The sequence below is a fragment of the Elephantulus edwardii genome, unplaced genomic scaffold (assembly GCF_000299155.1).
Source record: "Elephantulus edwardii isolate Elephantulus edwardi_28Jun2011 unplaced genomic scaffold, EleEdw1.0 scaffold00431, whole genome shotgun sequence".
Lineage (NCBI taxonomy): Eukaryota > Metazoa > Chordata > Mammalia > Macroscelidea > Macroscelididae > Elephantulus > Elephantulus edwardii.
The window spans coordinates 376,214-400,991 of record NW_006400181.1 but is presented as its reverse complement, the minus strand read 5'-3'; the positions used below and the strand labels follow the sequence as shown (position 1 = coordinate 400,991).

General features: G+C 37.8%; 1 protein-coding gene across 1 annotated transcript; it reads left to right on the top strand.

Annotated features, from left to right (window-relative positions):
* The first annotated feature begins 11,681 nt into the window (after nucleotides 1–11,681).
* LOC102868657 (olfactory receptor 4C15-like) lies at nucleotides 11,682–12,617 on the top strand. The gene has a single exon (XM_006902600.1). It carries the CDS (start codon nucleotides 11,682–11,684, stop codon nucleotides 12,615–12,617), a length of 936 nt encoding a protein of 311 aa, XP_006902662.1.
* The last annotated feature ends 12,161 nt before the right edge of the window (nucleotides 12,618–24,778 follow it).

Below are 24,778 nucleotides of genomic sequence, written 5' to 3'. Positions count from 1 at the left end.
TCCCCCCCCCCATCTCTCTATCTATTAATGCAGCTGGTAGAATTGCACTTCTTCCCTTTGGGTTGGCAGTACAACTCCTTAACTGCTAGGTCTCTAGAACCTTCTTTTAACAAGCACTCTTCAGAAATCATACTGACAACAGCAACTCAACAATTAGGTGTAAAACTTAGAGGACAATCACTTTATATTAATTAGCATGAACAATTATCCAGTCATCTATCAGTGGAAATTTTAAGTGTTTCAACATATTTTTTTAAATTAATAACAGAGCAATGAATACAAGTGTATGTTTGCACATTCTTTTTTAGATTTTCAAAATATTTGCCTAATACTAAGATTGCTGGATGGAGCATGTTGTTTTGTTATTAGGTCCCAGTGAGTCAGCCGTGCGTCATAGCAACCCTACAAACAACAGATAGGAACCTTGTCCTATCCACCACTGCACGCACCATCTCTGATATGCTCTAGTCCATTGTTAGAGTGACTGTGTCAATTCACCTGGTTGAGGGTCTTCCTGTAGTTCTCTAACCTCCTACTTGTAAGTGCCATATTGAGTCTTCTTTTTCTTTCTTGTCCCTATACTTTGTCCTTTTGCACATGTGAGGCTTCAAGCCTCTATGTTTGTGTCTGTTTTTGTTGTAGGTGCCATTAGAGTTGATTACAACTCTTAGTGACCCTATGAACAATAGATCTGAACCTTGCCCTATCCTCATCGTCTTTGATATAGTTGAGTCTGTTGTTACTGTGTCCCTCAATCTCATTTAGGGTATTCCTCTCTTTTGCTCACCCTCTAACTTTCCAAGTATGGTATCTTTATACAAGGATCGGCGTCTCCTAACAACCAAGACATATTTGTTGATTCTTTTGGTAGTCCATAGGATATCTAGGGTTCTCCAAAACCACAATTCAAAGGCATGACTCTTTCTTCTGTCATCCTTATTAAATGCCCAACTTCAGATGCATTATTGTTGTACTTGAGTTGAAATCAACTCACAGCTGACCCTCTGCTGGGTTTTCAGAGGCAGCTAATCACAAGGGAGGAGATTGCCCTTCCTTCTTCCTCAGAGCAGCTGTTGAATTTGAATTGCATGCCTTAGGGAGTACAGTATGGCTTCTTTTTGTTGTTGTTGCTAAAATCATATATTGTTTTAATTTTATATGGTTTTATTTTCAAAGTTTCAGTATTGTTTTTCAAAAGATTTATAGACTTTATGTGATTTACCAAACACTTCCTTGCTATTGTTATGTGCCACTTGTAGAGAACCTATTACAGTAGTTCTGAAGCCTGTCCTGTCCTGGGCCAGATCCATTGATTCTGACACACCAACCCTTATCACACCAGTCATTGTATCAATCCATCTTATCTGCAGTCTTCCTCTCCTGCACTGTCCCTCCACCCTTCTGAGCATGATGTTCTTCTTTCACCGAGGACCACACTATCATTCCATGTTGGATTAACAGAGTGGTGTTGGAATGCTGAAGTTGAATGACAAGCTCATGGCTCTGCCATTAATGTGGCTCATTGCTAATTCTTAGTGTTGGAGGAAGGAATCTGTGTTTTGTGATTTAAATTCAGCAAGTCAGTATCACTCTGGTGACTCAATGTAGTTTAATGCTGCTATGGGGGGGGGGAAGAGGAAAACACATCATCAAAAACTTGCCTTATAAGGATAATATAATTTTGCTTGCAGAAATTGAAAAAGATGTAAAACACTTTCTGAAGAAGATCAAACATATAGGTGGTATCACAACATCAAGAAAACAAATATTCTCACCACTGGACCAATAGACACCATGATGGAAAAGATTTAAGTTGTCAACTATTTCATTTTCCTTAGATCCACAGTCAGCTCCTATAGCAGGAGCAATCATGAAATCAAATGATTACCGTAGGAAAATCTGCTGTCAGGGACCTTTCAAGGATCTACATGCAAGTATATCAATTTAAAGACACGTGTGCCTGGTTAGAGCTATGTTGTTGTTGTTGTTATGTGCCCTCGAGTTGCTTGCGACTCATAGCAACCCCATGTACAACAGCCCTAAATTCTGCTCTGTCCTGTCCAATCGCACTGTCTCTGACACTCCCATCCCAATTATCCCAGTCACTGAATCAGTCCACCTCATAGAGGGCCTTCCTCTCCTGCGCTGTCCCTCCGCCCTCCCAAGCATGATGTCCTTCTCCAAGGACTGGTCTCTCCTCACAGCATGTCCAAAGTGTGTTAGACGGAACCTCAGAATCCTTGCCTTCAAGGAGCCACCCGGTTTAACCCTTTCCAGGACAAATCTGTTTGTTTTCCTAGCAGTCCGTGGTATTCTCAATACTCTTCTCCAGCACCACAGCTCAAAGGCATCAATTCTCCTTCTATCCTCCTTGGTCATTGTTTAACTCTTTGATACAAAACAAGTGATTGCGAAGACCATGGCCTGTATCAGACGCACCTTAGTCTCCAGAGAGACACCATTGCTCTTCAGTACTTTGGAGAGGTCCCTAACAGCAGACTTTCCCATGGCAATGTGCCTTTTCATCCCTCCCCCAATAGTATTTTTAATTGCTTCCAACGAATCTGAAAGTTGGAAAATGAATATAGAAGACTGAAAAATTGATGTCTTTGAAATAAAAGCTTGTCGAAGAATACTGAAAATACTATGGATTATCAAAAGAAAATACAACTCTGTCTAGACGAAGAATAACTAGAGTGCTGTCCCTTAGATGCAAGCACAGTGAAACTTTGCCTCACATACTATGGGCCCGTCATTAGGAGGAGTCAGTCCTTGGAAAAAGACACCATCTGGGAAAAGTAGAAAGTTAATTATAAAGAAGAAAACCTCCAATTCAATGGATTGACAAAGTAACTACAATGAGCTCGAGCTTGGCTTAGATTGTAAGAATGGTGCAAGATAGGACAGGGTTTTGAATTTCTGTTCACAGGTTCTATGAATCACAGTTGACTTGACACTTGACAGAACCTAACAACATTAGTAAAGCTAGTCCTTGGCGTTCGGTCAAGTGTATGCACCGTTCTATGCTCTTCTTGTCCATTTTATGACAGGGGTGTTATTTATAGTCTACATCTTTATAGATAGTGAAGGAGACATCTTTCACCTTAAACTGTCTCTCTGCTGGTGCCTGGAGATATCACACTCAATCTTTCCAGAGTCTATGCTTTGTACAGACACTTCTCTCAAAATTTCTGTCCATAAATCAAAGAATATAGTACATGTTGGTGAGTTCTTCTGGTCAGGACAAATATCTGAACTTTTAATAAAATGAAAATAATACTTGTTCTTTAATCTTACAGGGGATTTTTATGCGAAGGTTCTAGAGGACTTAATTTATTTGATGACTAACTTCAATTTTCCATATTTATAAAGCTATAAAATAACAAAATCAATAAGAAGAGATTGTTTAAGGATTACATGATCCAAATCATTTGGATTGAGCCTTTTGAATTGGCCTACTGGGCCGACTTCATGTTTCCCTTCAAATTGTAATCACAATAATGCATGCCATTACAGCAAGTAGCTCTGTTATTCTTTTTCAATAAAATGTAAAGGAAATATTATGAAAATAACACAGTAGCCATTTATTTAATTCTATGCCTTGGGGACCCCACATATCTCAGAGTAAAACTGTACTTCATAGGATTTTCAAAATTTTAATTTTTGGAAGCAGGTAGCCAGGCCTTTCCTCCTACATAGTTCAGGGTTGACTTGAACTTCCAACTTTCAGCTAGCATATGAGTGCTTTAACCATTTGTACCACTCAGAGTCAGAAATAAGTCTTTTACTTTCAATGTTATGGAATATTAAGATGTATATTGAAAGCAAATATATTCAGATTTAATATTTATTCTTTTCCTCCTTTTATTAAATTGAGACTTAATGAAAGTTTCTAGACTTGATGTTTATTCTTGAAACATAATATTCATCAATAAGCACTGTTTGCTACCCAAACCCAAGAAAGTCACATGTTAACTTCACAAATTAATGTCATTTTTTTATCCTCAATTTCAGTTTTTTGCATTTAATTATGATCATGGATATTTTCATCCCAGTGTCTAACAGTGGTTTACTCGTGAGGAGAAAAGTATATGGAAGCATCTTTAAGTAGAAACTCATGCTATTAAAACAAAAGAAGTAGGGAGGAAAAGGAAACAAATAAAACAAAACCCTAATTGGTCAGACACAGAAGTTTTGCAAACACTGCATAGTCAAACCACTTATACTGTGTTTTGGTGAGCTATGCTGATGGGAAATTGAAAAACCCTTGGGGTAAGTGAGGGGCAGGTCTACAGATTCCTGACCTCTTAGGGAAATCACTTTAAATTCCAGATGGAACCAAAGGAGTAAATATTTGCTTCTTTGTGGTGTTTTGTTTTTTTTTTTTTGTTGTTGTTGTTGCTGTTGTTTCCTTTTGAAGGCAGCAATTGAGAGGCAGGAGAGCAGTCTTTACTTGTGTGTCTGTGAAAATCTTTCTCTCTTATATATAGAAAGAAGACTTGGAAACAATGTTCACAATTTTATGCTACCATTGAATTCAGAGGTAAACTAACTCACTACTAACTACTAAACTTTGCTTAGTAAAAGAGATTGACCTACTCATATTTTTTAAAGGAACAAATATATGGTGAGATTTTTAATTCATAATTTTGCACTTTCTAAGGGGATTTTAGAATTAGGTAGTATTTAAAAATATAAAGATACAGTTTAATGTGTTTAATGCATGGAGCTACCAGCAATGTGCACTATTGGTCTATTTATATTGCCTTTCTAATTCTAAAGTAGCTCATGTCTAAAAGGGCTATAATATTACCAAGGTTAGTGAAAATATATATATTAAACGATCCATAAGTAACAATGATTTCAGCACAAATGCTTTTCTGGGTTCGAAATACTATTATTAAGATGTAATGATATTCAACCTATCTTCAGATGATTGTATTCAAATTGAACCCAACTAATTTAGGACATTAATAAGGATATTTGGTCCTAGTTCTCTACATACCATTTTACAGATTCTTTCTGAATACATTATAATGTACCCCCTAACATTCTTTTCTCCTTGGTGTTTTAGATTGAGAAGTGAGATTACATGAGACTCTAAAAAAGATTTATGTAGGTTCATGGTATGAAGGTTGCCTTCTCTATATAATCTACAGAATATGTAGTCCAGCCTTTACTTTTTCCACAAATATCATAAAATGGAGCATGAGAGTAAGAAAATGTGCTGCTGTATTCAAATCAGGACAGAATCTTGTAATGTGAATATCTCATGAAGTGAATTTGAAGTCATAGCTAGCATTGAGTTGCTGCTGTCTCAGAATTGTTCAAGAACACTTATGTGAACACTTATGTGACTGAAGTTGTGAATTGTTGTAGTTGGTGAGAGTTTTATTTCCTTCCTAAAGTGAACTAGACTGCTAACATAGAAAACTAAGGTCAGACATCTATCCATAAAGAAAAATACAGATAAAACCCTAGGAATGTTATTTTCATTATCAAAGTAGCAACAGTATGAAAGACCTAGCATTTTGATAAGCTAATTGTGATACACTGTGGGGGACAAAAATATCACTAATGTAAAGAACTCTTCTAGACATTTAGGGAAAGAAATATGTACAAAGAGAGACAATGAACAAAAATTACTGATATAAATTTAACAATAACCCTGGGTCAAAAATACAGTGGACTAAGGAAATTAGTGAGGAGGGTAATTAAGAATTTAATTTTAATCTATTCTTTTAATTAATAACAATATTCATTTAGAAATGCACATAAATAGATGTGATAGAAGATATGCATACACGTTAAGATATACGTTATTTGACAATACATATATTTATGTGCTTACTAAGCAGAAGTGGCATCCACTTCCTAAATAGCATGCCTCTGGAAACTTTATGAACTTTGAGAAATGACAAAAGTTATAGAAAGACTTCAGGTCTTTTGTTCATAGGGTCACTATGAGTCATGCTCAACTTGATGGCAATCAACAACAACAACAGAAACAACATGTCCTTGTTGCTTGAAAAACAATTATACAAATACTAATTGTCCAAAAAAGGACGACCTTTGCTACTAATTTTGCATATATTTGTAAATGTGCAAGCTTTAGAGTTGAAACAGAACTTCTATAGTTTTTTAAAAAGTTAGTATTACAATTAATTTTGCTATTTACTATTAAAACAAATAGGAAGGAAATAGTGGGAAACAAGGATAGAGTGAGGAATTTCTGAAGTCCTAGCACCGAAGAGATACCTCAGCACCCCCAGTCACAGCTGGCATTGAGAGGATCCTAAAAGTGTACAGGGAATCTTCTAAGAGAAATTGTGACATAATAAACTACTTCCTAAACCATGAATTTAGTATTTACATCAAAATGAGTGTAAGAGTATGAGGAGAAACATATAGTGTGATTGTTAATGATAAAGTTACAATAATTTTGTTTTTAATATAATCACACCACCAGTTTTGTGTTATCAGAATGATTCTACCTATAATCAAACAGATTATATTGAATAACTAATTATTATGAAAGACCAGTTCCTTTTTCTAAAATGTTTAGTTAAAGAAAATAGAATGATATGGGTTTAACACTGATTAAAATTAAGTTTTAGATGCTCATATGATTACATGAATATTTTAAAATATATAGTAAAATTAAAAGTATATATGACAAATAGAAAAGAACAGTAAATTTTTTTTCATAATTTCATTTAACATATAGTGGGAATACTTCACCTTTTGTGAATTTATATTGTTAATTCATATTTCACAATATCAAACCACATTTACCTGAAGGAGTCAGATTTATACAAATACCTTGTTGTTAAGTGCCATCGAGTCTCTTGAGACTCATAGTGACACTACGTACAACATCCCTAAACTCTGCTGTGTCCTGTGCCAATCGCACCATCTCAGATACCCCCATCCCGATTACCCCAGTCACCGAGTCAATCCCCCTCACAAGGGGCCTTCCCCTTCTGTGCTGTCCCTCCACCCTACCAAGCATGATGTCCCTCTCCAAGGACCTGTTCCTCCTTGCAACATGTCCAAACTATGTTAGATGGAGCCTTAGAATCCTTGCCTCCAAGGAGCAGCCCGGTTTGACCCTTTCCAGGATGAATCTGGAATTTGTTTTCCTAGCAGTCCATGGTACCCTCAATACTCTTCTCCTGCACCACAGCTCAAAGTCATCAATTCTCCTTCTATCCTCCTTAGTCATTGTCCAACTCTCTGATGCATAACAAGTGATTGCAAAGACAATAGAGTGTATCAGACGCACCTTAGTCTCCAAAGAGACACCATTGCTCTTCAGTATGTTGGAAAGGTCCCTAACAGCAGACTTTCCCATGGCAATATGTCTTCTAATTTCCTGGCTACTGGTGCCGAGAGTGTTGACTGTGGAGCCAAGCAATCTGACGCTGTGAACAAATACCTTACTATTGATTATTTTGTGTACTTCTCAGTTTTTACTGTTATTTAAAAAACATTGCATTATTTTTCATATCCATCTAACTTTACATTAAGAATAACTGTTTAGAGATAAAATAACTAGCATGGATCATACAATGATTTTTATTACTTTATAAATATTTTCAATTACTATTTTAAAGTAGTATTTTAATTTGCAGTAGTTTTAGATTTACAGAGATACTGCAAGTTTATTCTAGAGAGTTCTAGTACACTCCTCACTTCTTGTTATATACCCAGTCAGAACTGACTCATACCTGACCCTCAGGCAGGGAGGGGAGATGGCCCATCCTTCTCCTGTGGAGCAGCTGGTGAATTTGAACCCCTTATATTATTGAACCCCAAAATTATAACTCCTTATTCTCTTGGCTACCAGGCCTCCTACTTTCCCAAATACTAGCACTTTGTTTACCCAGGAGTATATTTATAAACACTGAGAAACAAACATTGATGCTATTTTTAGGAACCATGGCCTTGACTACTACTCATAGTGGTATCAAGAACAGTAGATATGTCCCTTGTCCCATATGGAGCGATCTTCAAGATCTCTGTCATGTTCAAATCTGTAGTTATTGTCACATCTCATTGAAGGTCTTCCTTAATGACTAGTGATAGATTACTATTCATTAAGCTGTGAATATTATTTATAATTATCTATTTTTTCCTATACTATTTTCCCCCACTGTTCTAGGATCATTTCAAGGGAGCTCCGGTGGCCTAGTGGCAAGAAGCTGCACCACAATCCCAGAGGTATGTGGTTCAAATCCACCAGATGCTCTGCTGGAAAAGGAGGGGTAATCTCCTCCTGTACCAGTCAGATCTGATTTGACGGTGCACGGATGGATGGTGAAGAGATTGAGATTCGTCACAGCTTCGGTTTGCTTGGCTCCACAGTCAACACTCTTGGCACAAGCAGCCAGGAAATTAGAAGACGTATTGCCATGGGAAAGTCTGCTGTTAGGGACCTCTCCAACGTGCTGAAGAGCAATGGTGTCTCTTTGGAGACTAAGGTGCGTCTGATACACTCTATTGTCTTTGAAATCACTTGTTATGCATCAGAGAGTTGGACAATGACTAAGGAGGATAGAAGGAGAATTGATGACTTTGAGCTGTGGTGCTGGAGGAGAGTATTGAGGGTACCATGGACTGCTAGGAAAACAAATTCCAGATTCATCCTGGAAAGGGTCAAACCGGGCTGCTCCTTGGAGGCAAGGATTCTAAGGCTCCATCTAACATAGTTTGGACATGTTGCAAGGAGGAACAGGTCCTTGGAGAGGGACATCATGCTTGGTAGGGTGGAGGGACAGCACAGAAGGGGAAGGCCCCTTGTGAGGGGGATTGACTCGGTGACTGGGGTAATCGGGATGGGCGTATCTGAGATGGTGCGATTGGCACAGGACACAGCAGAGTTTAGGGATGTTGTACATAGGGTCGCTATGAGTTGCAAGTGACTCGATGGCAATTAACAACAACAACAACAGGATCATTTCAGGATCATACAAGTTATTATCATCAAAGGGACAACATAATATTCTCTGTTGCCTGCATTTTAAAATTAATTTGGAGGACTTTTTTTTTTACCTAAAAACAGTGACAGCCTGTTTACTTACAATTAAGCAATATTAACTTTGACAGTTATATAATTCTAGTGACAAGAAGCTGCACTGCAATCCCAGAGATAGGTTGTTTGAATCCACCAGATGCTCTGCTGGAGAAGGAGGAGCAATCCCCTCCTGTACCTGTCAGATCTGATTTGAAGGTACACACACAAAATAATAAAATGAAAAAAGGAAAAGAAAAACAAATTGCTACTCTTTAATTCCACAATAGAGAAGTGAGACTATTAATGGTTACTACGGAATCTATCTCATTTTCTTCACATAAAGAAGCTACTTATGATAGAGCTAAAACTCAGAAAACTCAAGTTCCCTGTCATCTAATGAATTCCAACTCATAGCACCAGGTTTCCAAGACAATGGAAGAAGACTGTCTACTTTTCTCCTTTGGAACCACTGGTGGGTTTCAAATCAGTAGAGATGAGCAGCCTTTGGGCTAGTGTGTGACTGCCATGCACTAAGCCATCAGCGTTCCTTTGAACTGTTGCAGACTCTTGTTTTCTGGACGACACCTTGTACCTGGACATAGAGTTAATAGTGCTGCCACAATTTCTAATTTCCTAAAACTTATGAGCTGTCTTCTGTGCAGCACTGGAGGGTCAGCTATGAGTCAGTTCCAACTCAATGGTACAAATCAACAAGCACAAAACATAAGGAAATGGTTGCTTTAAAGCAAAGAAACAAGTTATCAATCTACACAATTGTAATTTTCTCTATGTTTTATTTGTTAAATCTGTATCCCTGCTCCTTGTTACAGTGTCAGAATTCACTCAGAGCTAACCCCCTCCGGGTGTCCAGAAACAGTAAAACTGTGAGAAGAGATTACCCCTCTTTCTTCATTGTAGCAACTGGTGGATTTGAACAAGGCTCACTTTTGGATTGGCAGCACAACTTCCTACTCCCCAAGCCTCTAGGGCTCAATTCTATATAATTCCATATAACAATAACAAAATAAATATTTTATTTACAACTTTGATAAGCATACAATTATGTTAACTAGTAACTTTCTTATATATGTACAGGCAAAGATATAACCATCTTTTAAAAGCTGTCTGCCAGTATAAAATGAAGTCAAAAGTTGTAGTAATGATCTGGCTGGTATATAGCAGTGCCCTCTATGAGCAAAGCACCTGGCTTACTGAGTAATATAACAAGAAGCATAATTTACAACAGTTCATAATCATAAAATATATGTTCACATTTCCAAAGTTGAATCTTAAGATGTGAGATGATCAAGTAAGTTATATATTAACTTCTTTATAATAAAGTTGTGTAATATTGAAGTAGACATAAGTAGAAGAGTTGCTATTGATCATATTTGCCTATGATGTACAATTATTAATTCATTGATAATTATAGTCTTAAGAGGGAAACATGTTCTATTCCTTACTTATACGGTTGCTACAAGTTATATTTGTGTTGTGATTTATATGTATGTGTTAGCAACCACACCTTCGGATTATAAAGCATTTTACAGTTTCTCCATTTCTTTCCCTCAGGTGTCATATGAATAAGGGAATCATGAAGGTGGTAACCTTGAGTGGGTGAATGTAAGCAGGAGAAAGCTCTCCCTTCTTTGATGTTCTCCCTGCAAAAGAAATATCCTTGGCTTTTTTTTTTTTAAATGGTTCATCTTGAATAGACTTTCACTTTGGAGCCAAAAATCCTCAGTTTTATTCTTTGTTATTATTTTTTTTAACCCTTACTCTCTTGTGAGACATCTACAAGTAAAATAAGGATAATAATAGCTAACGGAGATGGGACCCGAGACCCTACACACTGAGTCTTTCTTTCCTTGCATTATTTGGCTTTGGTGTGGCTACCAGTTACAACACTCTGAAGTAGTATAATTATTTCACCAGCTCCTGCTTTTGTTTTAAAATCATTAATAAAATATTGATGACCTGAAACATGTTATCTACTAAGCATAGTGTTAGACATTTTTTAAAACAGACTATTATTTTTTATAAGGAATGAATTAATGACACTTAAGTTCTCAATTTGAGACTTTAAAAGAAATACGCGAGAATAGACTATAATTAACAACAAGGTGTGGTAATAAAAATGAATTTTATATGCCCTTAACGTAAATGTGATCTCATATTTAAAGAAAGCCAGTCTCTGATAAGAGATGAATTTTCCATGTAAGTTAGCGTGGTTCCTGTGCCATACCCGTTGCATGTATAAATAATACATTACTACGTCTCCCTTTCCTGAGAGCTTAGATATGCTTCCAAATTTTCCTTAAAAACTTGTTCTGCATAGGCAGTGCTGACTATTCAGAAATGGCATCTAGGACAGAAACTGCCAGCATTTTCACATATGAATATTTTCTTTCTTCCCCACTAAAACTCAGATTTTTAAAATGTATTTCATCACATTCTGTCTGATCTCTCACTCCTTCCTTCAACGACTGTCTAATTCTGTGTGCAGAACTACAGCAGAAATATGTAAAATATCTAGGCTAATGTATATACAAGCTTTTGAAATATTAAGCTAATACCATAAATTAATATGAGCAAAATATCTCTTTTTCCTAAGTTCCGATTCTACATGTTCACTGTGGCAGCTTTTCCACTGTTTGCTCAAACCATGCAAAACCAAAGCTTCATAACTGAATTTGTCCTCTTGGGACTTTCCCAGGATCCGAATGTTCAGAAAATAGTATTTGTTGTATTTTTGTTTGGCTACATAGCCACTGTTGGGGGCAATATGCTTATTGTTGTGACCATCAGCAACAGCCCGGCACTCCTCGGCTCCCCCATGTACTTCTTTCTGGCTTTCCTATCATTTCTGGATGCATGCTTTGCCTCTGTTATTGCGCCCAAGATGGTCGTGGACTCCCTCTATGAGAGGAAAACCATCACCTTTGAAGGCTGCATGATCCAGCTCTTTGCTGAACACTTCTTTGCTGGAGTGGAGGTGATCGTCCTCACTGCCATGGCCTATGACCGCTATGTGGCTATTTGCAAGCCCTTGCACTATTCCTCAATCATGAACTGGAGGCTCTGTGGCATTTTGATGGGAGTAGCCTGGGCAGGAGGTTTCTTGCATTCTATGATACAAATTCTCTTTATATTCCAGCTGCCCTTCTGTGGCCCCAATGTCATAGATCACTTCATGTGTGATTTGTACCCGTTGTTGAAACTTGCCTGCACTGACACTCACATCTTTGGCTTTTTGGTGGTTGCTAACAGTGGGTTTATCTGCATCATAAACTTCTCCTTTTTGCTGGTCTCCTACTGTGTCATCTTGCGGTCCCTCAGGTCTCACAGCTCTGAAGGCCGGAGGAAAGCTCTCTCCACCTGTGGGTCTCACATTGCTGTCGTGGTTTTGTTCTTTGTCCCGTGCATATTTGTGTATGCACGACCCCCAGCTGCTCTCTCATTTGACAAGATGGTGGCCATATTTTATACCATTCTAACTCCACTACTCAATCCTTTGATTTATACTTTTAGGAATAAGGAGGTAAAAACTGCCATCAAGAAGTTGTGGAGTAAATTGCTGGTAGTTTCTGATGAAAATTAAAACATTCATTTTATATATATATGTATATATAACAGAAAACTTCATGATCTTCAAAAGTGCATCAAATGGAATCACTGTTGCTCTCCAGGAGAAAGATGCTCCATTCTCTGCTCCCATGCAGATTATACCTTTGAAAAGGCTACAATTCAGTCCTACTCTGTCCTACAGAATCATTTTGTGCAGGAATTGACAAGACACCAATAGGCATTGGTCTAAGTCAATCTAATAAAAAAATTCACAAGCAGTTCTCAAGGAAGGCAGAAGCAAGGTTATTCTCAGAAACTCAGCTACAAGTATTTCTGAGATTCACAACTCCCTCCTTTAACCTGAATCCACTCCTGTCTGCTATAGTTCTAATTCACTTGATCATTTTCTTGAGAGACAAATCCTGATTAGCCACTTTTTTGCATGTGGCTGACAGTTCCCTTGAAGCCTGTTGATCACTCCGCAGCAATCATCTGTCAGAGAAGAATGGAAGTAGATTTCATAAAGGACCATTGATAAGTATCCTTCTTTTGATGTCCATCAAAAAGGATACCTCTAGAGAGATCACTATTATGACAAAACCAGTAACAAAGTTACAGCTATAATAAATGAGCTGACTACCACCGGACCAATTGGCAGCATCAGGATGGATGTTGAAGAAATTGAGATTGTACACAGCTTTAGTCAGCTTGACTCCACAATCAACACTCTTGCCACAAGCAGCCAGGAAATTAAAAGACGTATTGAGATGAGAAAGTCTGCTGTTTGGGACCTCCCTAAAGTACTCAAGAGCAATGGTGTGTCTCTGGAGACTAAGGTGTGTCTGGTACAGGCCATGGTCTTTGCAATCACTTGTTATGCATCAGAGAGCTGGACAATGACCAGGGAGGACAAAAGGAAAGTTGATGCTTTTGAGCTTTGGTGTTGGAGAAGAGTGCTGAGGGTGTCATGGACTGCTAAGAAAACAGATTCATCCTGGAGAGGGTTAAACCAGGCTGCTCCTTGGAGGAAAGGATTCTGAGACTTCGTCTGACGTACTTTGGGCATGTTGTAAGGTGAGACCGGTCCTTAAAGAAAGACATCATGCTTAGGAGGGTGGAGGGCAGGCAGAGGAGTGGAAGGCCCTCTGAGATGGATTGATTTAGTGACTGGGGCAATTGGGATGAGTGTGTCGGAGACAGTGAGATTGGCACAGGACAGGGCAGAGTTGAGAGCTGTTGTACATAGGGTCGCTATGAGTTGCAAGCGACTCGATGGCACATAACAACAACGACAACAGAGTGAGTAGGAAGTGGGGGTAACAGAGTTTAAAAAAAGCAGATTTCAAAAGAAGCTTATATGAAATTAATGATTTCAGTTTTTGTTTTATATTGTTTTGACTTTGTCTACCTATGTAGAAATAATGCTATTCATAAAATGGCCAATAAAGAAATAATCTACATTTTTACAAAGTGAACTCTTTCTATATCATTTTTCCATAGCACTTATCATGTTCTAACTGGGTAAATGGCTATATACTAGTTGATATGAGTTTATCACACTAAATAAATTTAAATTTATGGGCAAAAGTAACTAATTGACATGTTTGATTGCAAAATGAAGGTAGTTATTACTGAGATCAGCTCTTGATATTGAAAATAACTACTGAAAATACTTTTATAATAACATAGAAAAATACATTCCAAATAAATTCTATACTCTATTTCCCCCAAATTTAATGAAACTATACTAAAAAAGTTTTACCTACTACTATCTTTTTCTCACTCACCATCCCATATTCTGTTCTAGGAAAAATTGATGATTGTTTTATAGACTTGAATTGTGTTCTGAAGTAATTTTTATTCAGTAAAATTGTTGCTTAATTAAATTTTACATTGAATTAATATATTAAAGAGTTTTGGGATCTTTATAAACCTCACTTTCCTAATATATACATTTAACCCAGTCACAAAAGGACAAATATTACATGATGCCACTGTTGTAGAATGGGACTAACCTTGGGGTTGGGGAGAGACTGAGTAAGATGGGTTCAATAATGTATACTGCACTGAAACAGAGGAGGGAGAGAACCGTTTAAAAGAGAGATATAACTGGGTATTTCTGTCATCACAGGCTAGACCGAGGGCTACATGGTGGAGGGGACCTGGGGGAGGGTTTGTAAAACAATGAAGGAATCTTTTCTTTTACTTTTCCATAATTTTTGGACTCATGTGCTTATAACTTGTTAGTCAAATTTGTGTCTTCTAGGTTGCAACACCCCCATGATACATCTTCAAGGATATGTACATGTACAGCCAAGCACAATCAATAAGAGTGCATCTAAATTCCAAAATCAATCTCCATAATAGTCTATGTGTTTCCTACTGCCAAAGGGGCCCTTTAGAGTAGTGAGAGAAGATCTTCACCCTGAAACCCACAGCGTCCCTTTTCAGCAGGAAGTAGCTAAGAGAATATGCCATCCCCTTTTCCTTATGACTCAGGGTGAAGTCTCTCTCAGGGAGGAGTGATAGGGAATGGCAAAGGACACACTGACAAAGAAGATTAATCAGAACTGGCTTTGACAAGCACTGTGGCATTTGGACAAGAGCAAACTGGGAGGAGGGTAGAGAGAATAGTGCAACAATGAATGAGTGGAAGCCCTAAGTCTCTGTAAATGTTTATGAAAATTAATAAAATATAATTATAGAAAAAAAAATAAAGTTTTACCTCCAAAAAAAAATATATACATTTAAATGACGAGGGGTTTCTGTCATACCAATTGCAAGGTTGACAGCCTAGGGATAAGGAGCTGTGCTGCCAACCCAAAAACTTGAGGTTCGAAACCATCAACTACTCTGCCAGTTTTAGCAGAGAGTACTCACACCTAGACTTTTTAAATTTTTCTGCATAAAATCTTGGACTCATAAGTAGTTCCTTGAGTAAATGTCTATGATCAAATTGTGGGTATTACCATTACAAATAATCCCCAGAAGACTGTTGTCATTAGCTGTGCTGAAGCTGTCCTCTTTTCACATTGACCTAACATGGAATCTCACCATCGTAATCCATAGGGTTTTCATGGAATGATTTTCAGAAATAGATGGCCGACCTTTTCTTCTTAGTTTATCTTACTCTGGAAGTTCTGTTGAAGCCATCATTGCATCATGCAAGCCTCCAGTGGTAAATGTCTGGTGCATACACAACTGTTGTAATGACAGGAATGAACTAAGTCTCCCACACAGAAGCGAAGACCTATACCACTGAACCACTAGTAAATCAGAACTATAGTGTTGTAGAGTCTACCATTGCTCCAATTGCCAAATTAACACTTGTTTTTTATAGGCAAACAAGTTCTCATTTATATGCTTCTATATCAACTATAATCATGAAAGTGAATAGCATCCGTGTGATTGATGATTGATGTTGGTCTCTTTGGGTTTGTGGAGCATGCTGTGAAGGAGAGACAGTCTTTGTAGTCTTCTTGTAACTTCTCTTCTTTGTCGTCTACCTTGTAACTCTTGACGAATTTACAGTTTGTAACTGCCATCAATTGCAATCAGATGTTAGAAGTCCCCATGTTCTTCTTCCTTTTTTGTTTATATTTTGCTGATGCCTGTGTCTCAACAGTCACAGATCCTAGTTTGATTATAGATTCTGTATAAGAGAAAGAAGTTCATCTCTTAAAAGGTTCATGTTGAAAAGAGAACTGTCAGGAGATTCAACAGGGTTTAGAAGAGGGCATGGACCAGAGATATCATTGTTGCTATCATATAAATCCTGACTGACAGCAGAAAATTTGTGTTTATTTGTATTTTATTGACTATGAAAAAATATTTCCTTTATGGATTATAACAAACTATGGCTAATTATTGAGAAAAATGAAGCTCTCAGAACACTTAATTATGCTCATACAAAACCCATATCTAGAACAAGAAGCTATAATCCAAGCAAAACAAGAAAACACTACATGGTTTAAAATCAGGAAAGGTGTGCATCAGAGTTGTATAATTTCTCTGTAACTATTCAAACTGTATGCTGAGCAAATCATTTGAGACCCTGGACTCTATGATGTAAACTGTCACCTCAGCTTTGGAGTAAGGCTCGTCAAAAATCTGTGTTATAGATGACACAACCTTGCATGCTGAAAGTGAGGAGGACTCGAACAGCTTTCTGCAGAAGATCAAAGAATACGGCCATCAATATGGACTGAATCTCAGTGTCAAGAAAACAAAAATCCTCACCACTGGACCAGTCTATAACACGATAGATTGAGAAAAGACTAAAATTGTTAATTTTTTTCTTTCTTAGATCCACAATGAACAGCTTTGTTAATAGCAGTCCATAGGAGATCAAGAAATGTATTGCATTTGGTAAGTCTGCTGAGAGAGACATCTCCAAAGTACTGAGGAGAAATGATGTTCTTTTGAAGACTAAGATGCACCTGATTCAAACCATCTTTCAATCACTTGTTATGCATGTGGACGATGGACAATGAATAAGGATAACAGAAGAACTGATGCCTTTGAGCTGTGGTGTTGGAGAAAAGTGCTATCTATTCGATGGACTTCCAGAAGAACAAACAGATATGTCTTAGGCAGCCTTCCACTTAATTAAATTGTTTTGTTATTGTTTTAATGTCCTCTTTATGTTGAATGTTCCTAGCTTTCTTTTTTCATACACTTTGTAAAGTCTGGTTTTCATTAAGCTGTGGCCAGTATTTGCTACTAGGATGGAAATACATTATCATACTTGGTAGAATAGCACTATCCTTGGGCCTCTCCCTTCCTGTGAAGCAGTGCTGGACTTTATGGAGTTTAATTCTTCAGTGGCACATGATAACAGGACCAATGCCTTTAAATGACTGGAACAAGAAAGAGTAGACCTAAACCACTTGACCAATTGCCGAGAGAAAAAAGGGAAAATGCTAGTAACATTGAGGAATGTTGAAAAGTCCATTTACAGAGAAGCAAGAATAGCATTTCTCATTAAAACTACCACAGTGATTGACTAGTTGTGAGTATGCTATTGGAAACAGGGGAAGTTGGGAGTTAGGTGGTGGGCAGTCCCAATGCCTTGCCTACAGCAGAGTGCCAACCAGCCCCGAGTGCTAAATTCAAGTGTAATGTGTGTGCTTGTGCGTGGTGTCCTTTATGGACCCACATATATTGTATTTGTTAATGATAAGTCTTTCACAGAATCCTACAACCACTCCTGGGTTGAGTTTTAGATCTCAGTACATCAGCCAGGAAGAGCTAAAACACAAGGGTACTGAAGTCTACTGGGATTCGATTCATACTATCCAGAGAAAAGAAGTCGAGGAGCATCTGCATTTTCATTGTTTATCAGAATTGTATCTCATTTGGATGTGTATTACTTTGGTTAGAATGTGTTCTTTGTAAATCCATGTGTACTGAAATTCTTCTGTAACTTTGGATTAAAAGATACATATGGTCTTTCTGTTTGTTTGATTTATTTTAACTACTTTCTTTCCTTTGTAGACCAGCTGATGGTACGGTTCCATCTTTCTGACCTCAGCATCCAACCTTTTTGAGTACATTTTTTTGTTGTTTCCAATATTGTTATTTTAAATTGTGGTTGAAGCAATAGAAAATTGAAATATGGATTGTGCATGACTGTGTCTTGAGTGTAAAAAATATTGCAGTTTGAAACTTGGACCTAAAGTATTGCCAATAAAAATGACAAACATTTAAAAAAAAAAAGAAAAAGAAAAAAGAAACAGTGGAGCCAGAGTGCTCCTTGGCAGCAAGGACAGGCAAGGTTTGTCTCCCATACTTTAGGCATGTTGCTATGAGAAGCTAATCCCTGGAAAGGGACTTTACACTGTGGAATTGAAACAGTGACAGCAGCAGTGGGCCCAAGTATGTCAGAGGTGATGAGGACGGCATATGTTATTCATAGGGTCACTATGAAGCAGGAGTGACATCCAATTCCTAAACAACTTGCCTCTGGAAACTCTATGAACTTTGAGAAATGTTGATAGTTGTTTAGGGGATTCAGCCTTTTGTTCATAGGGTTGCTATGAGTCATGCTCGACTTGAAGGCAATCAACAACAACAACAACAACAACAACAAGGGTCAGTATGTGTCCTACAGCACCTACTATATGTGCCAATAGCCCCTAACAAGAAAAACAACATGAGTGAGGTTTTTCAGTTCATTTTGGGGTGCATGGAGATCTTTGTGCTCATACCTCTGTCCTTTGATTGCTATGTGGCCATTTGTAAACCCCTGCAATACGTACCTTTCATGACCTAGCATGTCTATGTTATATTGTTTAAATTTGCCTAGTTAGGATCTTGTATTCATTCATCAGGACAGATTTTCTTGATTTTAAACTTACCCTTCTGTGGTTTCAGAGTTACTGGTCATCCTCTCTGTGATGTGCAACCTTTGTTGAAACTTGCATGTATGGATATTTGTGTCATAAGTCTACTAATGGTCTCGAACACTGGAACTATATGAGTGCCATGGTTCTGATTATTTCTTTTATTTCCATTTTATAGTCTGTAAAACAAGATTGTGGAAGGTAGAAACACAGCCCTCTCCACCAGTGCTTCTCACACTATCAATGCCATTTTATTCTTTGCTCCATACATACTCACATACTCTCGTCTGCAATCTCTTTTCCAGTGGGCAAAGCGGTAACTGCATTTTATACTAGTGGAGCACCCTTACTCAACCCTCTGACTTACACCATGAGGAATGTAGATGTAAAAAAAAAAAAGACATGACAAAGTAGGGGTGCAACCAGAGGCAACTTAAAAGTATAAAGAATCGAAAACCCCAATTGTTAATTCTTTAAGAATTTAAATTAAATTTATTTGACAAATAAGAAATGATAGTGTTCTCATACTTTTATGGACAATAGAAGCCTCATGCAGAAATATTTCTGGAGATTGGTAGTTGTTGTTATTTTTATGTGCCGTCGATGCACCTGCGACTCATAGCAACCCTATGCTTAATAGCCGTAAACTCTGCACTATAATTGCCAATCTTATTGTCTCTGACACACCGATCCTCGTTACCCCAGTCACTGAATCAGTCCATCTCATCAAGAGTCTTTCTCTCCTGTGCTGTCCCTCCACCCCACCAAGCATGAGGTCCCTCTCCAAGGACTGGTCCTGCCTTGCAACATGTCCGAAATATGTCAGAGGAAGCTTCAGAATCCTTGGCTTCAAGGAGCAGCCTGGTCTCACCCTCTCTAGGATAAACCTGTTTGTTCTCCTAGCAGTCCATGTTTTATATTCAATACTCTTCTCCAGCACCACAGCTCAAAGGCATCAACTCTCTTTCTATCACCCCTATTTATTGTCTAGCTCTTTGATACATAGCAAGTAACTGCAAAGACCATGACCTATATCAGGCACACCTTAGTCTCTAGACTGGAATCATTGCTCTACAGTACTTTGGAGAAATCTCTGACAGCAGGCTTTCCCAATGCAATTAGTCTTTTAATTTCTTGACTGTTGATACTAAGAGTGTTGATTGCAGAGCTAAGCAAACTGAAGCTGTAAACAATCTCAATCTCTTCACCGTCTATCATGATGCTGCCAATCGGCCGAGTGGTGAGAATCTTTGTTTTCATGAAGTTGAACTTCAATCCATATTGAAGGCGGTAGTCCTTGACACTCTGCAATAAGGGCTTCTGGTCCTCCTCAGTTTCAGCAAGCAGGTTGTGTCATCTGTGTTTCAAAGATAGTTGATGAGTCTATCTCCAACTCTGATGCCACATTCCTCCTCATAGAGCCCTGCCTCCCAGACTATCTGTTCAGCATATACATTGAAAAGATATGGCGATAGGACACATCCTTGACACATGCCCTTCCCAATTTTGCAGTGTTTCCTTGCTCTGTTCTGATGACTGCTTCTTGGTCCAAGTATAGGTTTTGCATAAGAACAATCAAGTGTTCTGGAATTCTCATTCTTCTCAGAGTTAGCTAAAGTTTATTGTGATCCATACAGTCAAATGCCTTTGGATAGTCAATGAAGCACAGATAGACATTCCTCTGGTACTCTCTGCTTTCAGCCAAGATCCATCTGACATTTGGTATAATATCACTAGTACCACGACTTCTTCTAAATCCAGCCTGCACTTCCGGCATTTCTCTCTTGATATGCTGTTCCAGTCATTTTTGGATAATCTTCAGCAGAATCTAGCTTGCATGTGATATCAATGATACTGTTTGATAATTTCTACACTCTGTTGTATCACCTTTCTTTGGAATGGGAACAAATAGAGATCTCTTCCACTCAGTTGGCCAGATGGTTGTCCTCCAGATTTCTTGGCACAACTTGGTGAGCACATCCAAAGCAGCCTCTGTTTGTTGAAATATGTCAATTGATATGCCATCAATTCCTGGGGCCTTGTTTTTTTGCCAATTCTTTCAGAGCAGCTTGAACTTCTTCCTTCATCACCATAGGCTCTTGCTCATATGTTGTTTCATGAAATTCTTCTCTGTCTACCAATTGCTTTTGGCACAATGCCTCTGTACACTTGTTCCATCTTCTTTTAGTGTTCCCTGGATCATTTCATATTCTGTCCCAGATAATGTAATGACATCTACATGGAGCATTTGCTTGCCATTTAAAAGGATTTTACTGCAAAAGACAAAGCTTTGTTAATGTCTAGGGGTCTGTATCTCAATGTGAGTATGAAAATGTGCTTTCCCCTTATAACCTGATATATGGATAAAGTAGGTCATTAAATGTGGATACTTGGTGACTGAACTTAAAGGTGTCTTTTAATAGGCATGAATGAGGGTCTCTGAGGACACAAACCTAGCTGTTGACAACCTTGTCTGAAATTAATTGGCCCCTTGATTTGATATATTCACTGAGAAGATCTTAAAGGGTTGGGTGGCAAAGTATGCAGTCCTCGTCCCTGGAGGGGGAATGCCATCGTGGGCATTTAGGAACGTTTATAAAATTCCTATAAATATCTGATGGTAGAAGACATAATAAATTTGTGTTTTGTGCCAGGGTGTGTTTTGAGGTTGGTACAATTTAAAAAAATCTCTACATAGTTTGACTTTTTCTTCCTTTGAAATTTTAGGACCACAGTTTAGAAACTTTTATTTCATTTCTTCTCACTAATATTACAGAACTTTTTGCATAGTCTAATCTAGACCTTAAAGGAAGGTTTGCTATCTCTGAAGCTTATTCTCTCCCTACAACTCTTGCAACAGAAAGTGGATGAAGACTGTGGACATGGCACTGCACATGATTAATCTTCAGAGTACACCAGAATTCAAAAAGAGAAGATTATGAGTTCTTTATTGAAAAACATCTCTTTGCTTACAAGATAAAAGAGGTACGTGTTGAAACTTGGCTGAAATATTTCCTTCCCTTGGTTTCAATTTCAGGGCTGTTTCTACATCAGTTTGCAGCACTGTCATATATTTTTTTTAAGGTAGGGGTTTACCATTATCTAGTTCTGTTTCTCATGAAATTTGAGGTTTCAGAAATATTTTTAACACTGTCATGAAAAGAGTCTGGTATTTCAGGACCTTTCAGTTTTCTCTGGCTTTTGCTTATTGCAACCTTTCCTCTGAAGCCAATTCTGGTGTAAGAAAAGAAGAAAGGATAGCAGTGAAACAAACTTCTTTGGCACCAAAACCAACTTGACAAAGTATCCTACTTCCAGACTCCTTATTTGCAAGATTTAAGTTAAGGAAAAATATGACAATGTACAAATGAACACAAATGTCCAGTGTCCAGGTCCTGCTGTCACTTCTGCACATTGCTAATAATCACGATTTACTTCTGAAGCAGGATTACAGAAGAATAAATGGACCACTGAGGAGGAAGAAGAAAACTCCTTAGATGAACTATGTAATCTCTATGTGGAGAGTCTGGTTTAACCTTGCTTGGTCTTTGAGTTCTTCTGTCTCATCTGCTTTTGAGCTGTCTGCTGCCATGCTCACTGGAAAGCCAGCTGTGAGTTTGTTCTGAGTTGATTGCTCACAACAATAGCAATGAGATGTCATTAAAATGACTTTATTTTTCCACAGATTTCCCCCCATTATCTCTAATCCTTTAAGCCTCTTCTCATTACTATTTTTTTTTTTTCAAATAGTCATGTAAATTTTGATGTCTTTTTTTTTTTTTTACCTTATTCAGTTTTCATCAGGAAGCAAGCATGGTGCTTGCTTTCTTTGTTCATGGTCCCTGGGCTTTGCCTGAGCTCCACTTGACTAGCTGAGGTCTGATGTTTTACGTGGCAATGTGGAGTGAAGCCTTAGTGAGAGCTTACCGCAGGGTAAGAGGACTTGGATTTAGTTTCTTTATCCTTTCTGCTTTATGTTAAACTCTGCCTTTGAACTTAAATCAAAGTGCACAAAACAGAGTAAGGCCATCTTTTCTTGCCTACCTCATAAGATATTATATAATATATGAGCAATATCTATTACAGAAAAAATACATTAGAATATTATCAGGGATTAGAGGATTCAATAAACAAATCATTGCTTTTGGGAAAATTCATAAAAGCTCTGAGGAGATGACGTTTTACCTGGACAGTTTAACTTCTCCACAGGCAGAAATGCAAAGTACACGTTGTAGCAAAGATAAAACTGTTCAGCTGCTATTAGATGTGGAAAGAACCAGAAAAGGAAATGATCTGAGAGTGTTAATGAGGACCAGCAAGTGTCAGGCTTGGTTAGAGCACAAAGTGAAAACCAGAATTCTGCATTATGGTACAGAATTACAAGCTTAAAAGTCATGGTGCTCAAGCAGTCATTAGAGTTTAAGAATCGTAGCTCTGAAAGCTTAGTGGCAACGAACTATGCTGCCTTTCCAAAGGCACATAGTTCGAATCCACTCATTGCTCCATAGGAGAAGAGTGAACAATCTTCTGTTGTGTCATTGACAGCCTCTGAAAATGCACTGGAAGGTCAGCTATAGACTGGTTCTGATTCTGTAGTGCATAACAACAATAGCAGTACTTATTTTCTTTACTTTCTGACCCAGCACACTTTTAAATGACCACTTTGTTTTTTTCAAGTAATGATAAGTGGGTATTAAAAGGTTATGTGGAGAAAGAATGATGAGAGAAGGGAATGGCAGAGTTTATGTTCTTCTTTCCTGTTTAGAGACATCAACTACATATATCAATTAAACTCTGTGTGGAGACACTTAAAGAATTGAAAACTAGCCATGTATTACATCCTGGTCTGATTTTTTTATATGTAAGATAATCATTCTCACAAGGAAAACTTAAACAGATGTAAAAATACATATAATTATTTCTTATTTCACCAAGTGACGTGAGATATTTTCTGTAAAATTGAATGACTTTTAGAGAGTGTGCAAAAAGATTAAATTTGGAAGGAGTTTCTTTAAAACTCTTTCAATAGAAATAATGATATGCAAACTTAGATATGAAATCTAGACGTAATTATAATCCACTTCTCTGGCCTCCCCAATTTTTTACTCCAACAGAGAATCAGCCCTTCTTTCTTTGAGAATGGAAATGAATAATCTAAAACCACTCACTATTCAATCATATTTGGGATGTCTGCAAGGCTAATCTTTATTGTTTGCAGGCTTCAAAGAAGGGAAAGAAATTAATCTTTGCATATTAGGACCTAAAGAAACAAAAAAAATTGAAAACTATTTTTGTAGTTGTTCTTGTTGGGGCTACAGAGTAAGGGTGGGTGTTAGTTTAAAGATGAATTTGTGTCTGACCCAGACCATGATATTTTCAGTTGCCTTCTATGCATATGAAAGTTAGAAAGTGCATGTAGAAGACCATGGAAGAATGGAGAACTTTGAATAGTGGTGTTGGTGATGAGTATTGACTGTCTCATGCACTGATAGTATAACAAATAAATCTGAGAAATGAAGCAAACATGGCTTAGTGAAAAAGGATGGTAAGACTTGGTTTCCCATGTTTCGGGTATGTTATCAAGAGGAGTCAATCATTTGAAAAGGACCTAGTGCTTGGAAAGAGAGTCAGCAAAAGATAGGAAATCCTCCTTGAAAGAGATTAACGCAGTAACTACATCAATGGGCTTATAGCAGAGCAGAGATGGGAAGGATGGCACTGATCTATTGCACATAGGGTTGGTATAAATTGGAGGTGACTTGAAGGTACCTCATAAAAATCAATGGTCCATCCAGGCCACCAGATGCTGCACATGCACACACCATAACCTAAAGGTTGTAGATGTGAATCC